Source organism: Xenopus laevis, chromosome 3L (genome assembly GCF_017654675.1).
Source record: "Xenopus laevis strain J_2021 chromosome 3L, Xenopus_laevis_v10.1, whole genome shotgun sequence".
Classification (NCBI taxonomy): domain Eukaryota; kingdom Metazoa; phylum Chordata; class Amphibia; order Anura; family Pipidae; genus Xenopus; species Xenopus laevis.
Genome location: NC_054375.1, coordinates 76,889,044 through 76,906,752, shown reverse-complemented (window position 1 = coordinate 76,906,752; position 17,709 = coordinate 76,889,044). Strand labels below are relative to the sequence as shown.

The 17,709-nt window shown below is 37.9% G+C and overlaps 1 protein-coding gene across 2 annotated transcripts in view; it reads left to right on the top strand.

Moving 5' to 3' along the window:
- The window catches only part of wasl.L (WASP like actin nucleation promoting factor L homeolog), a 32,757-nt gene extending 15,309 nt beyond the window's left edge, over window positions 1-17,448 (top strand). The window contains exons 6-12 of one of the 2 annotated variants that reach the window (XM_041585044.1): window positions 3,100-3,262; window positions 6,669-6,711; window positions 7,948-8,101; window positions 9,783-9,800; window positions 11,203-11,726; window positions 13,643-13,751; window positions 15,896-17,130. In XM_041585044.1, coding sequence (XP_041440978.1) covers window positions 3,100-3,262; window positions 6,669-6,711; window positions 7,948-8,101; window positions 9,783-9,800; window positions 11,203-11,726; window positions 13,643-13,751; window positions 15,896-15,960 — 1,076 coding nt within the window. In that variant the 3' untranslated portion in view covers window positions 15,961-17,130. 2 annotated transcript variants of the gene reach the window in all.
- The last annotated feature ends 261 nt before the right edge of the window (window positions 17,449-17,709 follow it).

Genomic DNA, 17,709 nt, shown 5'->3' with positions numbered 1-17,709 from the left:
GGGTACACTTATTTCACTTAAGTGCTTGCTGGCCTTAAAACATAACTTTTATTATTGACCACCCATTCACACAAAGACATTGGTCATATGGGCAGGTTAAAGTTCTGCTACATAACTGCTATGAAGTGGTGCTGAGTAGTTCTGAAACAGCTACCTGTTATCCAGAATGCTCAGGACCTGGGGTTTTCTGGATAACGGATCTTTCTGTAATTTGGATCTTCATACTTTAAGTCCACTATAAAATTATGGAAACATATGAATCCAATAGGCTGGTTTTGCTTCCAATAAGGAATAATTATATCTTAGTTTGGATAATAATCAAGGTACTATTTTATTATAAAAGAAATCATTTTTAAAAATTTGGATTACTTGGATAAAATGGAGTCTATGGGTGATGGCCTTTCCATAATTCGGAGCTTTCTGGATAACTGGTTTCCGGATAATGGATCCCATACCTGTACTATGCAATGGCACAGCTTCATTGGCCAGATGGTCAGGTGTGTGGTTTTGTGCTAAATGGATGGCAGATTGTATTCAGCACCTTTGTAAACCCATAAGTACATGTTTTGTTGCATATGATCTTATCCTATGAGACACTGAACTCTCACTGGTCAGATCGAATGGTGGGCCTTTGTTTTGCGAGCAAAAATTAGTTGTTGACCTTCTATTTGAGGACCAGACAGTCTTTATTATGTTTGTTGCATTCTCTGTTCACATTTGATGGATTTTTGGTGACATGAAAAACATTCAAGACAATGCTAAAATATATGCAGGGCCATTGCACACAGAGCAAGATATCTTTGTTTAACCCAAAGTTGATATCCTTATGGATGAGAGGAGTTTTGTTGCATTTGGTGATACTGTGCCCAATCACATAAAGAGCACCTTAAAGGAGAAACAAAACGTTTACCAAAAAAACCCTACCCCCAGCCTAGCTGCCCCCCCCCCAGGGAAATGCCCCTAACTTTTTACTTACCCCTCGGTGCAGAGTCACAGCATCAGAAATCACCGCAGCCATCTTCCGGGTCTTTGTGTTTTCCGGTGCTTCGCCAATTTCCGTCCATTTTGGCGCATGCGCAGTTGTCGCAAAGCGGTAAATTACTCCAACTGCGCTTATGCCATTTCGCCGGTCTCCGTCTCAGTTTACCATTATGCAAAATTCTAGATTATACCATATTTAAGATTCACTTAATCCACAATAGGTCTGACCCTGTGTGTTTCCAGCAGGCCATCGCTCTTTTGGGCAGTTACAGATGAAGCTGTCCTCATGAGGGCACAGTTAGACTTTTTTTTTTGCATCTATAGGATGGGGTCCATTATCCGGAAACCCATTATCCAGAAAGCTCCGAATTACAGGAAGACTGTCTCCCATTTACTCAAATTAATCAACATTTTAAAAATTATTTCCCTTTTCTTTGTAATAAAACAGTACCTTGTATTTAATTCAGACTAAGATATAATTAATCCTTACTGGAGGCAAAAACCAGCCTATCGGTTTTATTTAATATTCAAATGATTTTTTTAGCAGACTTAAGATATGAAGATCCAAATTATGGAAAGATACATTATCTGGAAAACCCCAGGTCCCGAGCATTCTGGATAACAGATCCCACACCTGTATTATCAGTTTCTCCATTGTCAGTATGACAGTTTTAGGGAATGTTTAATTTATCACTGTTTTTGCTTTAGGGAAGAGATTTCTAAACAGCTTGTTGATTTTAATTTTTAAATATTATCTTGGGAAATAACTTTTCCCTATCTACACTTGAAAAATGTCCTAGCAGAGAAATTGTGGCCCTGCACCAATATTTCTGATAAGCTGCTTTTATAAAAGGTTGACATTTAACTGTCCTGTAGATTGCCTAGATGATTGTGCATGTGTTTTGTTGCTCTTTCAATTAATATTAAATATCAAACATCTGTTATGTGAAGTGGTCTTTGATACATCTTGAACATCTGTTGGTAGGTGTATAGTAGGTGTATAGTATTATCTTAACATGTAAACATCTGCAAGAATCCGTGTAGTAAAACATATTTGTTAATGTTAAACACGGTTACATTTTATTTTACAAATTTTGCACATGCCTTGGTTGCTTTTTACTTTGTTCCTATGTCTTTTTCAATTTTTTTTCCAAATGATGCCCCATTTTGTCTTCAAACAAACCGTTGGTGATTGTTTCCAAAAATGTGCAAAAAAAAAAAAAAAGTATCCTCGTGAATCCTCGTATAAGAAAATAAATGGCTTGTAAATATATGTGTTGCAAAAATTAGCTTCATCTTTTAGCTAACATAGCCCTTAACCTCTGATTTCTCAGACTAATTTCCACCTCTGTTATACAGCAGCCTTCCTGTTCAGAAGAATGTGAACTTATTTAATGTGTCCAAAGTCTCTTGACATTTTAGATAAATGATTGAGGCTCAGTGCTCAATAGAACAGTACCCCCCCCAGCTGGTATACCGGCCAAAGACAGTTGTATGCCATCACTGGTAGTTGTGTAACAAATTGTCCCCTGTGATGAATCCTTTCCTTCTCTTCTGTAGGGATGGCTGAGGCTTGACACAGTATGGCATAATCTGGAAACAGAGGTGTCCCTTATCAAATTAATGGAAAATATTTTAGATGCTTTTTGAATGGTTTCTAAGAAAGAAGAGGCTTGTATATTAGCAGCAGTATAGCTTACTGCTTTCACAATCCCCTCATTATATAAACTTATATGTATAAAAACCACTTAAGTACATTGCTTACAGAAAAGAGCACAAAAATGCTAATAGCAATAAAAAGGGTACTTAAATACTTTAAGAGAGAAAGGCAAGCTATGCCTATTTGTAGTCATAAATTGTATTTTAAGGGAGAGGTCCATTAAACCGTAGTAATAAACTGAAGTAGTAACCAATAACATCCAGGAGTAATAAGTTCTGATTTTGTTCTAACACTAATGAAATATTGTAGGTGGGAATCTACACCTGCCAAGTGAATTCCCTCCAAAATCTTTACCTTCATATAAGCCATGGTAAACATCAATGCACTGTGTTTATTTCTACTTTCCACGTTCTGGTCATCGTTTGATTCATGTTATCCTTGTGTTTTTCTTTTCCCAGGGCCAAGTCTACCAATGGCAACTGTTGACATCAAAAATCCAGAAATCACAACCAGATATAATGCACAAGTGAACAACATTCCATACAAAAATGACAAGAAAAAGGGAAAACCGAAGAAGAAGAAACTTACAAAGGCTGATATTGGAACTCCAAGTAACTTTCAGTATGTATTCAAATTGTAGAATAGAATGTCTAAATGGCCTTTCTAACGTAATTGCCTTTATCCTTTCACAACAGGTATAAGATCTATTATCATGAATATTTGTGACCAGGGTATTCTGCATTTTCCTAGGATTACAGAGAGGGATCTTTATGTAATTTGGATCCCTATAAGTATACTAAAAATCATTTAAACTTTGAGGGGGTTTATTCCAAAATCCAAATGTATCAAATTCTTTTAATAAAAAAACCACAACAAAACTTTCATACCCAATTTTACATTATTTATTATTTAAAAAGCTCAATTTAATCTGTTTGGGTAAAAACTTAATAAAATCGAGCGAAAACCGGAATCGTACTTTTTTGGGGGGTTTTTTTTCCCCCTGAATCACTCACTTTTTTTTGTTTCTTGCCAAAAAGCCTGAAATGGTCAGATTTTTGGGCTAATTCCAGTGCAGACCACAGAAACGTTAAAATAGAAAAGGGACCTCTGCCATTGACACGTCAAGAGTGAGTTTGTCATTTCATCCATATACGTTTGTACTGTACACAGTAAAACGAAACAACATTCCTCTAGGACCATGGTGCTACACAACACAACAGATATGTACACGACAAAAGATAAAAAGTGCAAGTGCAAAAATATGCAACTCCTGCAAGACAGGTCAGCACAGTGCAGGGACAGGACAATACAGTGCACACGCGCATGATGGCTGTATCATTGTGACATGACAGTAGCAAGAACATGATAAAGAACATGACAAAGTGCAGATGTGCGATTAGGGAACAACTGTATCCAATGGCTATTCATTCATACAATGGCATACAATTGCTGTGTAACGTTATGGTATATAGTAAGGTCAGATGGAGCGTGTGTGTGAGAGAGATCTGTCCGGCCCCTGAGTATTCAGGAGCCTTATTGCTAGGGGGAAGAAACTGTTACACAGTCTGGTAGTAAGGGCCTTAATGCTTTGGTACCTTTTTCCAGCTGGTGTTGTGGGACCAGGTGAGGTTCTCCGCCAGGTGGACACCAAAGAATTTGGTGCTTTTGACGATCTCCACATTAGAGCCGTCGATGTACAGTGGCAGGTGGTCACTCCTAGTCTTCCTAAAGTCAACAACCATCTCCTTTGTTTTGTCTACATTGAGAGACCAGTCTGTTAACCGCTGCACCTCCTCTCTGTATGATGACTCGTCATTATTGCTGATGAGACCCACCACGGCCGTGTCATCAGTGAACTTTATGATGTGATTTGTGCGGTGAGTGGCTGCATAGTCATGCGTCAGCAGAGTGAACAGTAGAGGACTAAGCTCACAGCCTTGAGGGGCTCCAGTGCTTCGTGTGGTGTTTCTGGAGATGATGTTTCCAATCCTGACTGACTGAGGTCAGCCAGGCAACCTCGGCAGGTCTGATATGGCGGATTTTTGGATTCGGACTGTTTGATGCATAGAACTTTAATAAATCTTGAAAAATTTGAGATTTAAAAAAGAAACCTGAAAAATTCGAGTTTTGACCCAAAAAGCCCAACCAGAGTTTAGAAATAACCCAATGAATAAACCCAATAGGATTGTTTTGCCACCAATATAGATGCAATTAGCTTTGTACAAGTTGCTGTGTTATTATTACAAAGAAAAAGGAAATCCTTTTTAAAACTTTGAATTATTTGCTTAAAATGTCTGTGGTATCACAGGCATTTTGCTACTTTATTTGTGAGAACTTATGTTGGATAATGGATAACATAAATACAGACCATAACATTAATGAACCATAGATGATTTAGAGGTGTTTGGATCCCTTCTGAGATTTTATATTTACCGGAGGCCATTGGACAGGGCCGGACTGGGGGTAAAAAGCAGCCCGGGCAAAAAAAAAAAAAGCAGCCCACATGTAATGTTTTTTGTACACATCCACTCATATATTGGGGGAAAACTCAAAAAAAATATGTGCGTTAAGAGCTGCCTTGTAAAATATGTTTAAGATTCTGCAGCATTGTGCCTTTATATACCTTGATAAATATAATGGGCTGTCTACTGTACGGCACAAGAAAAATGACTGGGCCAAGCAGCGTGGGACTGAGGGGCCCCACAGCCGCAAAGTCCAATCTGCCGGGAAACCACCTCCGTGCGTGTGCACACCTTTTCCCTGCCCGACTGGGGTCCGGGAGGTTAGGAGTAAGTACAGGGAGTGGGTCTGGGCTGGCAGGGGCCCCACCAGGTGTACATACATTTTGCCGGTGCGACCAGGGTCCGAGAGGTAAGGGGACGGACTGGGTCTGGGCCAGCAGGGCCCACCCTAGTAACACGGATACATTGGACAACAAAACATTTTTTTTTACTATTTTATTCATTCTTATAAAAAAAAATTGAACTGAAAAAGTTTTGAAAACAAACAGACAGTCCAGGTTAAATTTTTAAAAAAGACAGATTTAGTCAGTACCTTTGACTCTTCCTACCCCATAGTGATTTTGCCTGCAGCCTGCTCTACAGAAATCCACACCAACCTGATGTTACTGATGTGGTGTGTTCACAGGCAGGGAGCATAATGTGCAGGCTTAGCACAGGCAGGCAGGCCAGCAGCTGCAGTATCTCCTATTCATCGGGCTTCCATGCTCATGCTGAGCTTGCTGTGACATACAAACAGCCGGCAGAGGCAGCAGCGTCGGAACAGAGAGGAGTGGGAGGGGCAGAGCCACAGTGTGAAAAAGGATGGAGGAGCGGTCCTAGAGCCCGCTGGATCAATCAGTAGCAGCCCACTCACACTGAATTAAGAGCAGCCCGTCGGGAAAATGCCCGAACAGGCCAATTGCCAGTCCGGGCCTGCCATTGGACATACCACGTTGGATAGAGGTCCTAGGACCTCCCTGAGAAGTGCAGTGTTCTTGTTTATTGCTTCTACAATAGATTAGACCTACATCCTTAAGTGAAGAATAAAGAACTAGTAACACCAAAATATGTTAATACTTAATTCCCCCCAAAACTGCTATAATTGGTAAAGCTTACTCCCCCTTGGAATTTTTAAAAAACTTGAGCAAGAATTTTACTTGCAAAGCTCTGCAGTTAAAGGGCAATAGGGCGACATCCAGCTTACATTCCTCTGTGCACGGAACAGGATGTTATCTTGACACAAGAAAACTTTTGGCATCTAAGCTTTGTATCAGCGTCTGCAGTTTAAATGAATGTTTCTATTCCTTTTTTTTACCCTTCTAGGTGTAATATAGTGAGCATAAATTTAAACTGCAGACCCTGAAGGTACATTTTTTTGATTCCCTGATATTACGTTAAACCCCATCATTTTTTTTGTTTTGTCCTGTGTTTGTACAGTAACTTATTGCTTTTGTTATTGTTTTATATTTGCATTAATTTTGTATACTTAGTCTTCCTTCCTTACTGTTAATTGTATTTATTTTTAGACACATTGGACATGTTGGTTGGGATCCAAACACAGGCTTTGATGTAAGTAAATTATAATATACTAAAAAAAAATATTTATGGGCTTGTTCTTTGCTTTCGTTGACTCTTTAATGCAGGCTCCACCTTGTGGAAGTTATTTTTATTCCATGTTCATCATTTAGTTTTTTTTATTTTTATTTATTTTTACTTTTTACATACATGTGTATCAAAAACTTGCCTTGTTAGTCATTAGTATAAGGGTTGTTCACCTTGAATTAACTGTTAGTATGATGTAGAGAGTTATATTCTGAGACAGTTTGCAATTGTTTTTCATTTTTTATTATTTGTGCTTTTTGACATATTTAGCTTTTTATTCAGCAGCTCTCCAGTTTGCAGTTTCAGCCATCTGGTTGCTAGGGTCCAAACTACCCTAGCAACCACGCATTGATTTGAATAAGAGACTGAAATATGAATAGGAGAGGCCTGAATAGAAAGATGAGTAATAAAAAGTAGGAATGCACCGAATCCACTATTTTGGATTCAGCCAAACCTCCGAATCCTCCGTGAAAGATTCTGCCAAATCCTAATTTGCATATATAAATTAGGGGTGGGAAGGGAAAACATTTTTTTTTTACTTCCTTGTTTTGTGACAAAAAGTCACGCAATTTTCCTCCCCACTCCTAATATACATATGCAAATTAGGATTCGGTTTGGCCGGGCAGAAGGATTTGGCCGAATCCTGCTGAAAAAGTCCGAATCCTGCTGAAAAAGTCCGAAGCCCGAATCCGGGATTCGGCGCATCCCTAATAAAAAGTAGCAATAACAATACATTTGTAGCCTTACAGAGCATTTGTTTTTAGATGAGGTCAGTGACCCCCATTTGAAAGCTGGAACGAGTCAGAAGAAAAAGCCAAATAATTTAAAAACTATAAAAAATAAATAATGAAGACCATCTGTAAAGTTGCTTAGCATTGGACAGTCTATAACATATTAAAAGTTAACTTAAAGGTGAACCACCCCTTTAAAATGATATTGTCATAAGTTATTCTATACAAACATTAATTTGTGGCAATGATGATGTCCATAGATACATCTTTATTTACATCTCTTCCTTACCACATTTTAGACACGCTACTTATTCCATAATGCCAAGCTTACAGTAATTTTAAACTAAGGCTTGGCAGATGACTGTCATAAGCAGGTGTGGGACTTTTTCCTGAATTTCGAAGCAAGTATAAGCCTTACGTAATGTTACAATGGTCTAGATGATTTAGATATATTTTCATCTCTTTATTCTAGGTCAACAATTTGGACCCAGAGCTTAAAAAATTGTTCGACTTATGTGGCATATCAGAAGCTCAGCTGAAAGATAAGGAAACATCAAAAGTAATTTATGATTTTATCGAAAAAACAGGAGGTGTCGAAGCTGTCAAAAATGAGTTGCGAAGGCAGGGTAAGTTTTTATCTATCAGTCTGGAATATAGACGCAATGCTCATTTTGTTTTCAGGGGCAAATTACTTCATAAGAATACTGTAAAATCTCCTTTCTGCAGGCATGTGCTTAGGTGATTTGAATATTTGTAATTTTCCTGGGCCCAACACTTGTTGTGGTTCTATAAAGAAAACCCCCGCGGCTCTATCCAAACAGCAGATATTTCCAATTTATACAATAAAAAAGCCAAAGCTCACCCGGCATGTAAATTGACCTGGGTGCATGGCCCCAGGTCCGTCTCTTAAGGGTGTAGCATTTTCTGCAAGTTAATTCAAACAATATAAGTGTTGTTTCGCACTCACCGATGAAGAAAGGTGGCCCGTGTGCAGCGCCTCGAACCTGTAGCTTGGGGTGAGATACAACGAAATGGATGAATAGGCACGCACTCCTGCTACATACCAGGTTGGATAAAATGTCTTGATCTTTATTCCATAGGTTAAAATCAAAAGTCCTAACGTGTTTCGTATCTAGAGGTATGTAATCATAGGTCTATTCATCCATTTCGTTGGTTCCATAAAGCATTAGTTTTGGGTAGCAAACATCAGGGCAAATACAGTATGTATAGCAGGGTTTGTTGATAGTAGACTAAAGCCTTGCCTTTGTGTTTTTTAGAATCATTTGCCCTGACTTTTTCATTAAAAATGTAATATTTGGAACCGTTTTAAATGAAAACCATAATTAATGCACACCAAAAAGTTAAAGGACCAGTAATAACGGGAGCTATGTCTCCTGGAAGCATTTACATAAAACATTCACGTCTGGACTTTTGAAAATCTGGAAAAAGCATTGTGCTTGAAAATACAGGCCTTTTAAATCTGTAAGGAGTTATTGGTCAATTTCTGGGATATCTCTATACCACATACTTTGGGATCATTTATCTATGTAAATTTAGAACTTATTACAGAAAAACTCATCCATTCATTCTTATGGGGATTTTAGAAGTGTATTTATCAAATGGTGAACTCCAACATTCACCCTTTGATAAATATGCTTCTAAATTTTTCTGTGGTGAGCTCTCTCACACTTTAATAAATCTGCCCCTAGTGTGACATAGCCTTAATCTCCATAATTCACAGTAGGTTGCAGTATCTTGCACACTCTCCATGACTGTAAAGCTCCCCATAGACGCGACGATTCTTCTTGCCAAACAACCGATTTTAGGGAAATCCGACCAATCCTTCTAAATTATCGTGTCGTTAGCGGGATTCGAACGATCATACATCTTAGGATTTTTCCCGATATCTGTCAGGAAATTGATCAGCCAGGTCAAAAAATCTTTGTTGGTCCCAGTGCAATTTATCTCTGTTTGCAGGGCCAAGCAGGCAGCTCCCCTTTGTTTTCCTGGCAAATTAGTCTTTTTAGTTGATGGTCAATTCGTACGATCGTTCCAAGAAAATCGTGGTCTCACGATGAGGATCGGACCTTTTAAAAATCTCAACATCTATGGCCATCTTAATGCATGTCAGACTTGCAGACCTTGAAGGAAGTCCTAACACAATCTGGTTACATCCTTTAGTTTCTTAGAGGCAGTTTATGCTTTTATCTAACATCATTAAGTAAGTAAACCTTGTACTGAAGTTATGTCCTCCTACATTTAACTTTATTTCTATATTACATGTCAATAAATACATTTATTCCTTAGGTCCACCGCGATGGAGTGGTATGTATAGGAAGCTGAATGCTATATAAAACATTTTTAATGCATGGTGTGATGTGTAACAGTGTCTGCAGAAATTTCCTCACTGCAAATTCTATTAGGGCAATGGCACTGGGCAGTATAATCGCTCACTGGAAATCACATTCCCCCAGGCAACAAAAGAACTGAAAATAACTTCCTAAAGACTAGAATTATAATTGCGGCATCCTAACCGGTTGGATTCGTAAAAATGCATTTCTGTGATTTTGCAATTCAGCTGTTAAGTATGCTGCCACTATAATGCATAACTCCTTTAGCAAGGTATTTTCAGACTTATTTTTTTTAAGGGAGTGCTATTTCCCACTGGCAACAAAATGCTTGTTTGCCTTTGCACTTGATGGCGTGTAGATTTAAAACATTTATTGATGTTATGAAAGTATCACTTTAATGTTTGTAACATCTCTAGTTCTGACTCTTAAAGGACAAGGAAAGGCAAACAAATAAAATCCCATTTTAATGAAAAAGAAAACTATCTCCAATATACTTTAATTAAAAAATGTGTACCGTTTTTATAAGAAACCTGACTGTATGCAGTGAAATTCTCCCTTCATTTACTGCTGTGGATAGAAATTGTCCGACGGTCCCTAACTGCTGAGCAGAGAAACAATCATACTTATGAACAGCAGGAGGAGCCCCTGCCTTGCTTACCAGCCATGCAGAATTCAAGCAGCTTTATTTATGACGATCCCTAAGCAGCCCAGACCACACTGAGCATGTGCAGGGTCAGGCAAAGATGTTTAACAAAGTTACAAGATGGTGACCCCCTGTGGCCAACTTTGAAAGCATAAATGATTTGTTTGATTAGGCTTTGTGGTGCAGTAAGTTCATGTTTGTATTTAGTATACAAAATACAGCATTTCTAGCCTTATTCTATTTTAGACTTTCCTTGTCCTTTAATACAATATAGAAGTCATATATTCTTCCAGGTGTGTTAATCTGCTGCTTCTTCAGGAGTACTGAGAATATGAACAGACCGCAATTACATTACTTTAAAAACTATTATATAACATGAATGAATGTGTAACTGAAACTTTGTTAAGATGTATTTTAGTGTTCAGGAAATAATAAAACTATTTTTGGATGGAGAACCTTGTTTATTAGATTGTAGAGTGTAGAAAAGGACTTGCAATCTTGGTGTGAACTTTATTTTTTTTTTTTTTTTGATGCATGTAATTTTTTAACATTCTCATTCTTCAATATAATTTACTTTATTGTGTGAAAAATTCTTGATTTAGCCTAAAAAAGCATGTTAAGCCACATTTTAGGTACTGCTATAAAATGTTTTGCCATGTATATATAAATGGGTTTTTTTCTGCCAGTTTCTGATTTCTTTACTTAAATGTTGCATTGTCATTTTCTCTTTTAGCACCACCACCCCCACCTCCATCTCGAGGAGGTCCACCACCACCACCTCCTCCACATAGCTCAGGTCCACCACCTCCCCCACCTCCCGCAAGGGGCAGAGGTGCCCCACCACCACCTCCATCCAGGGCACCAACAACAGCGCCTCCACCTCCACCACCTATCAGGCCAGGGCAGTCGGGGCCTCCACCACCTCCTAATAGAATGTATCCACCACCACCGCCAGGGCATATTTCCTCTGCACCCTCAAGTCCCCCACCTCCTCCACCTTCATCTGGTTTTGGAGCTGCTGCCCCACCTCCACCCCCTCCGCCGCCACCACCACCACCTGGCCCTCCTCCTCCTGAGTTTTCATCAGAAAATGATCATCACTCTGCTATTGCTGGTGGAACCAAATCTGCCCTTCTGGATCAGATTAGAGGAGGTGCTACGCTAAAGAAAGTAGACAACAGAGATAGTCGACCAGCATCCACTTCTGGACGCGATGCACTGCTAGATCAGATTCGACAGGGCATACAGCTGAAATCTGTAAGTGATTAATTAGCCATTATTGATTTGCCATACAAAACCAGCAAATTCTACACCGTTGCAAATATTTTATAATCTGGTCTCCAGGTTGTTTTATCTATGTGTAGGGATTAAAAATTAGATTCAGAATACTGTTAGTTATTGCAGGGGAGTGCACTTTTTTCCATTATCCACTACTCAACCAGTGGCTAGAAACAAATAGAACAGTATTGTTTAAAATGCATGCCTTCACATTATTCTGCCACATATACCAGCACTTTCCAGTTTGTATTGCTGCTATTTTCCTTGTGATCCCCTTTTTTTTTTTTTCTTCAATATGTTTATGAGCACTGTGGCTTAGTAATGTGCGGGTCAGGGCCAAAATCTAAAAACACAGGTTCAGTGTGTTCAGTCCAACTGAGTAACTCGCATGTGGGCCAAATTTCCCTCATGGTGCTTTTCTTTTTTTTACACTATAAGCAGTGAATATTTAGAAATAAGTTTTTTCAAATAACATGGCACCACATTTATCCTTTTCTGAGCCGGCTTCTTTGATCTTGCGATGCTTTGTGTTGTGTTCTTGAAGAAGCTGGAAATATAACATTACGGTGCTTGCTGTTGGCTAATTCTTTTGAATTTTGCCATAATTTCCTTTTCACTTCTGTGTAATGCTTTTTAGTTTTCATTGTCACAGCTGATCTGTAGATTCACAAGCTGAATGATGATCCCATGACAGTGGTGAACTTGAAGCTTACCTGTTGCAAAGTCTTACCAAAGTGTTAGTACTTTGCAAAATAAGAATTCTACCCGTTATAGTCCTTTAAAAAAAAAAAAAAAAAAAGCTTCCCTCTCTGGGTTCACCACAGATGCAGAGATCAGCAGTGTGGAGCAAGTGTTTGTTAGTTCAGAGATTGCTATAATTAGTCTGGTAGGACTTTGCAAAAGGTGAATACCCCTTTAATAAAGGGATACTGCCATGGGAATTTTTTTTTTCAAAACGCATCAGCTAATAGTGCTGCTCCAGCAGGATTTGCCACTGAAATCCGTTTCTCAAAAGAGCAAATGGATTTTTTAATATTTAATTTTGACATCTGACATGGGGCTATACATGTCAGTTTCCCAGCTGCCCCAGTCATGTGACTTGTGCACTAATAAACTTCCGTTACTGATGTACTACAAATTGGAGTGATATCACCCCACCCCCAGCAGCCTAACAACAGAACAGTGGGAAGGTAACCAGATAGCAGCTCCCTAACACAAGATAACAGCTCCCTGGTAGATCTAAGAACAGCACTCAATAATAAAAATCCAGGTCCCACTATGACACATTCAGTTACATTGAGTAGGAGAAACAACAGCCTGCCAGAAAGCAATTCCATCCTAAAGTGCTGGCTCTTGCTAAAAGCACATGACCAGGCAAAATGACCTGAGGTGGCTGCCTACGCACCAATATTACAACTAAAAAAAATACACTTACTGGTTCAGAAATTAAATTTTATATAGTAGAGTGAATTATTTGCAGTGTAAACATTGTAATTTAGAAATAAAAACGACATCATAAAAATTAGGATAGAATCCCTTCAATGTCTAATGTAAATTTCGAATAATTATTTCTAATTTAAAACGGTATCACAACTAGTTTTAGTCTGACCATACTGTCAGTCCATTTGGAGAGTTGCTAAAAAAAAAAAAGCAGATCTTTGCCCGATTTGTCAACCTAAATCAACAGACAAGCCAGGTGAGTCTGCAGTTTTCATTTGGCCGTGTATTGGCTTTAGTGTTCTTTGAAATCTTTCTCTTCAGTTAGGAACAAGAGACTTTACATATGAACATGCAGAGCCATTTTGGAAGTAGATAAAGCATATGGCATATTCATTGGATTAAATACAGTCTTTTATTTTTATTATTGCTGTTTTAAAGACTGTTTTCATTTTAAGGTACCTGATGAGGCTGATACAGTGCCATCCACACCTGCACCCACCACAGGAATTGTAGGCGCCCTAATGGAAGTTATGAAGAAAAGGAGTAAAGCCATTCATTCTTCAGGTATTACCCTCATGAATAAAGATTGTTTGCACTTGGTTTATGACTTTTCTGTCACCTAATAACGGATCGGTCGTGGTCCTGGAGAAGGAGAACTCGTATCAACTCTGAGCTCCGCTCTGGATAAAAATGGCCACATGCAAACCAGATTCTTTTTTTAAATTTGTCTGTTTAACCCTTTCAATGGCAGCCTGTTGAAATTTCCATCCATCTATCTTAGCAAGCTTTATGATCTTTCACCATGTTTTTTTTAAATTCTCCTTTGGACAAGCACGATTGTTCTAAATAATATCTTTGGTTCGTGATTAGACCAAATCTGAGCACTTCTTGCAGGCGTAGGCCAAATCTGACCTGGACAACTAAACACAATATAAATTCTCAAATTTGAATATATGAATTAAAGGATGGATCTTGTTGCCCCTAATTTGTAATTTATTTTCAGTTTTCAGTACTGAGAGCTAATAATGGTCCTGGTTAATACTACTAAAGCAGAAGAACACAACATTTTTAAAAATCGCTCTGCTATTAATTTGTGTTAGTGTCAAATCCGCTGTCTCTAAAAGTGTTAAAGATGTTTTACATTTACTGCTTTATATATTTAGTGATTTATATGTGAGCTCCTCATCTTATCCATTCTATCCATGTGCAGCACTTTATTTTGTTAAGTCTCACTGGTCCGCCAAGCTAATTCCAGCATGAGTCAGCGATTTGCAATTCCCAGCTGCCAAGCAGCATGAGTGAGAGGCTTGCAAGTGGAAAAAATGTTGGCTTTAAAAGGCACATTAATAAACCATTTAGGTCATGAACTATAAGATTAAAGAAAAAGCAAAAACCTATTTGTGGAAAAAACATTGTTAAAGGGACAGTAACACCAAAAAATGAAAGTGTTTTAAAGTAATGATTTTATAATGTACTGTTGCCCTGCACTGGTAAAACGTATGTGTTTGCTGCAAAAACACTACCATAGTTTATATTAACAAGCTGCTGTGTAGCCATGGGGCAGCCATTCAGTTAAAAAATGAGAAAAAGGCTCAGTTTACATAAAAGATAACACCATTTGCAGAATACAATGGGAATCTGTTTAAATGGTATCTGCCTCTGCCTTTCAAACTGAATGGCTGCCCCCATGGCTACACAGCAGCTTGCTTATATAAACTATAGAAGTCTTTTTGAAGCAAAACCCAGCTTTACCTGGGCATAGTCTGGAGCCGCAAAATATAACACAGCTTATAAACTTTTAAAATTTAACTGTTACAACAACAGAATACAACAAACAGAAGTGCAGTGTGTATGTGTAGGCCTACTTTAAAATAAATTAAACACTGAATAGCCCTATTAAATGCTAGTGTTCTCATCTGTTTAATGTGATTTCTGTTTCTGAAGCTCCATGCTGATCTTCCCTCTCTTGTCTTGAGTTTGTGACCGCGGTAAGGACCATGATGAATCATCTTGCTGCGACTCGGTCTTGCCTGTCACTCCAGGGACGTCTATACAGCCCTCGCACCTGCTGGAGGTCTGTATAGATGTCCCAGGAGTGACAGGAAAGCCGCAGCAAGCAGGATGAAGAGCCGCAGGTTGCCTAGAGTATATTAAAAGTTAATTTGTTAAACTACACCTTTGAGCAGCATTCTGGTTGCTTGGCACAATATACCCTAGAAACTGGGCAGTGGTCTGAATGAGACACAGGAGATGAATAAAAGTTCTGAATAGTTTTTGTCTGTTGGGGTCTCTGGCCTGAATTGAGAGTGGGAAAGAGTCTGAAACAGAAAAACTATTAAACAACTTGAAGATCAATTGTAAAGTTGCTAAGAATAGAACATTCTATAACATACAAAAAGTTAGGATGGGTTTCAGCTACAAATTTACCTACAGTATTGGAATTTAGCACAGTTACTATAGAAAGTCAACTACATCTAGCTCTTTATATCAGGGAAGGCAAAGGCTGTTGATTGCTCTGAGCAATGTTGTTTAACGTCAGGAGCATTTGAAGTTCCCTATGTCTACTTCTATAGATTATACTATCCATTATATCCATGCATCTATTGGCATTCCGTGTAACAGAATAATGGAAAGCTTTTCCACTTCTGCTCTAACTGATATAATCATAAATTGATTCTAACTGTGGCTCTTATGTCTTTGGTTTTTAGATAGCGATGAAGATGAGGATGAAGACGAAGACTTTGAGGAGGAGGAGGATGAATGGGAGGATTGATCAATACATATATATATAATATATATTTTTTAAGAATGAATACTAAACACTTTCTGTCTATGGATTCTGTAAAATGATCATGTAAATTGTCTACCAATTTGCTGTATATTTTTGTTGCCTTTTGCTTTTTTTATTAATCTGTGCAATACCTCACTCAAAATGCAAAGGTTAGTCCTAATGCTCCACACAGCTTTTTCCCTCTAAATGTGCACAAACCCATCCAGTTGCTCATTGCATTGGGGGCTGCACAGCATTGAACTGACAGAAGTGGAACGGTGACTGAATAACCTTTAATTGTTATAATGATAAAAAAAGAAACACTATTTTCTTACCCTAATTTTTCAGTACCTAAAGTTTCTTATTAAAATCTAGAATAGCACTACATTTGTTTTTTAAGTGACGCTGATCTTGGCTTACTAAGCCATTTCATTTTGAATGCAAAGCTAAAAGTATGTTGATTATGTATGTATGTATTAACTCTTTGCACGTTTTCGTTCACACTACAGAAGATCCGTTTATATTAGTGCAAACATTACATCCATGCTATTAAGAAAAAGTCCTTTATAAGCAAGCAAACAAAGCCTGTTGTTGAACTGCGATATTAGACTGTTGACATTTTTTATTTTTAATTTTTACCCCTTCGCAAGAAATTTTCGGAAACAGCCTTTCCATGATTCATTACAATGTCAGGGATAATGAGATGTATAGCAAGCACATTGAATATTTCATTACCATCTCTGCTACTAGAATGCCTTTCCATATATTATGTGTATGACATATTCACATTTCAGATGCAACCGCCAATTTTAATGCTGATTTCAGTGGCTATTGTTTGTTTGTTTTGACAGGATGAATGGCAAGTGCTTGCTTAGGTAAAGTGGGGCTAAATTCTGAAATGAATGTAGGGCATGCTGCAGATACTGATATTTTCATTCAGTGCCCTTATATGTACTGCTTTTTTGCAGTCTGTGGGGTTAAATCATTGCAAATGTAAGACACTAAAATACAATCATAGGAACACTATTTGGAATGGCATATGAGTATTAGTCTGTATGAGAAAATAAACACTTGTGTAACAAACCTGACTATTGCAATATTCTGTTATCGGATGGAAAACTTGAAGAACAGACATCGAAACAAATAAAGAACAATGTGTGCTTCTTTTGTATACAAAATGATTTATTCTTGTGCTTGCAAGGTGTGTGTGTGTGTATAGAGGAACACAGAGGCTGACAAGGTTATAGCTGAGAAACCCTTTGAAACACATCTGTGCTTGACAGAGTTTAACTTAATATGTTTCTGTTGTTTTTGCTTGTTAGTTAAGCTTTTATTGTAATTATTTTACGCAACTGGCTGTCAATAACCAGTATCTGCTTAGACCTAACAGGCTGGACCTGTGTCATTTTATACTGAAATCCTACAAAGTCTTGGATTCTCAAATAATCATACCATTAAAGCGATCATGTAAACTTTGTAGCATATTCAATGCAACCTGACCTCTGTGTTTTTTTATTTGTTTTTGTTTTTGTTCATCTTGTTGCAGATCAAAGAAAGAAATAGTGTGATGTTGATCCTATGTTTTTTTTTTAACCTCTGTATTCTACAATTACATTTTATACCAGAAGAAGTTTGTACAGGTCTGGCATCCGTTATCTCAAAACCCATAGACTCAATTTTAAAGAAATAATTCACATTTTAAAAAAGGATTTTGTTTTTTTTTTGGTAATAATAAACCAGGATCTTGTACTT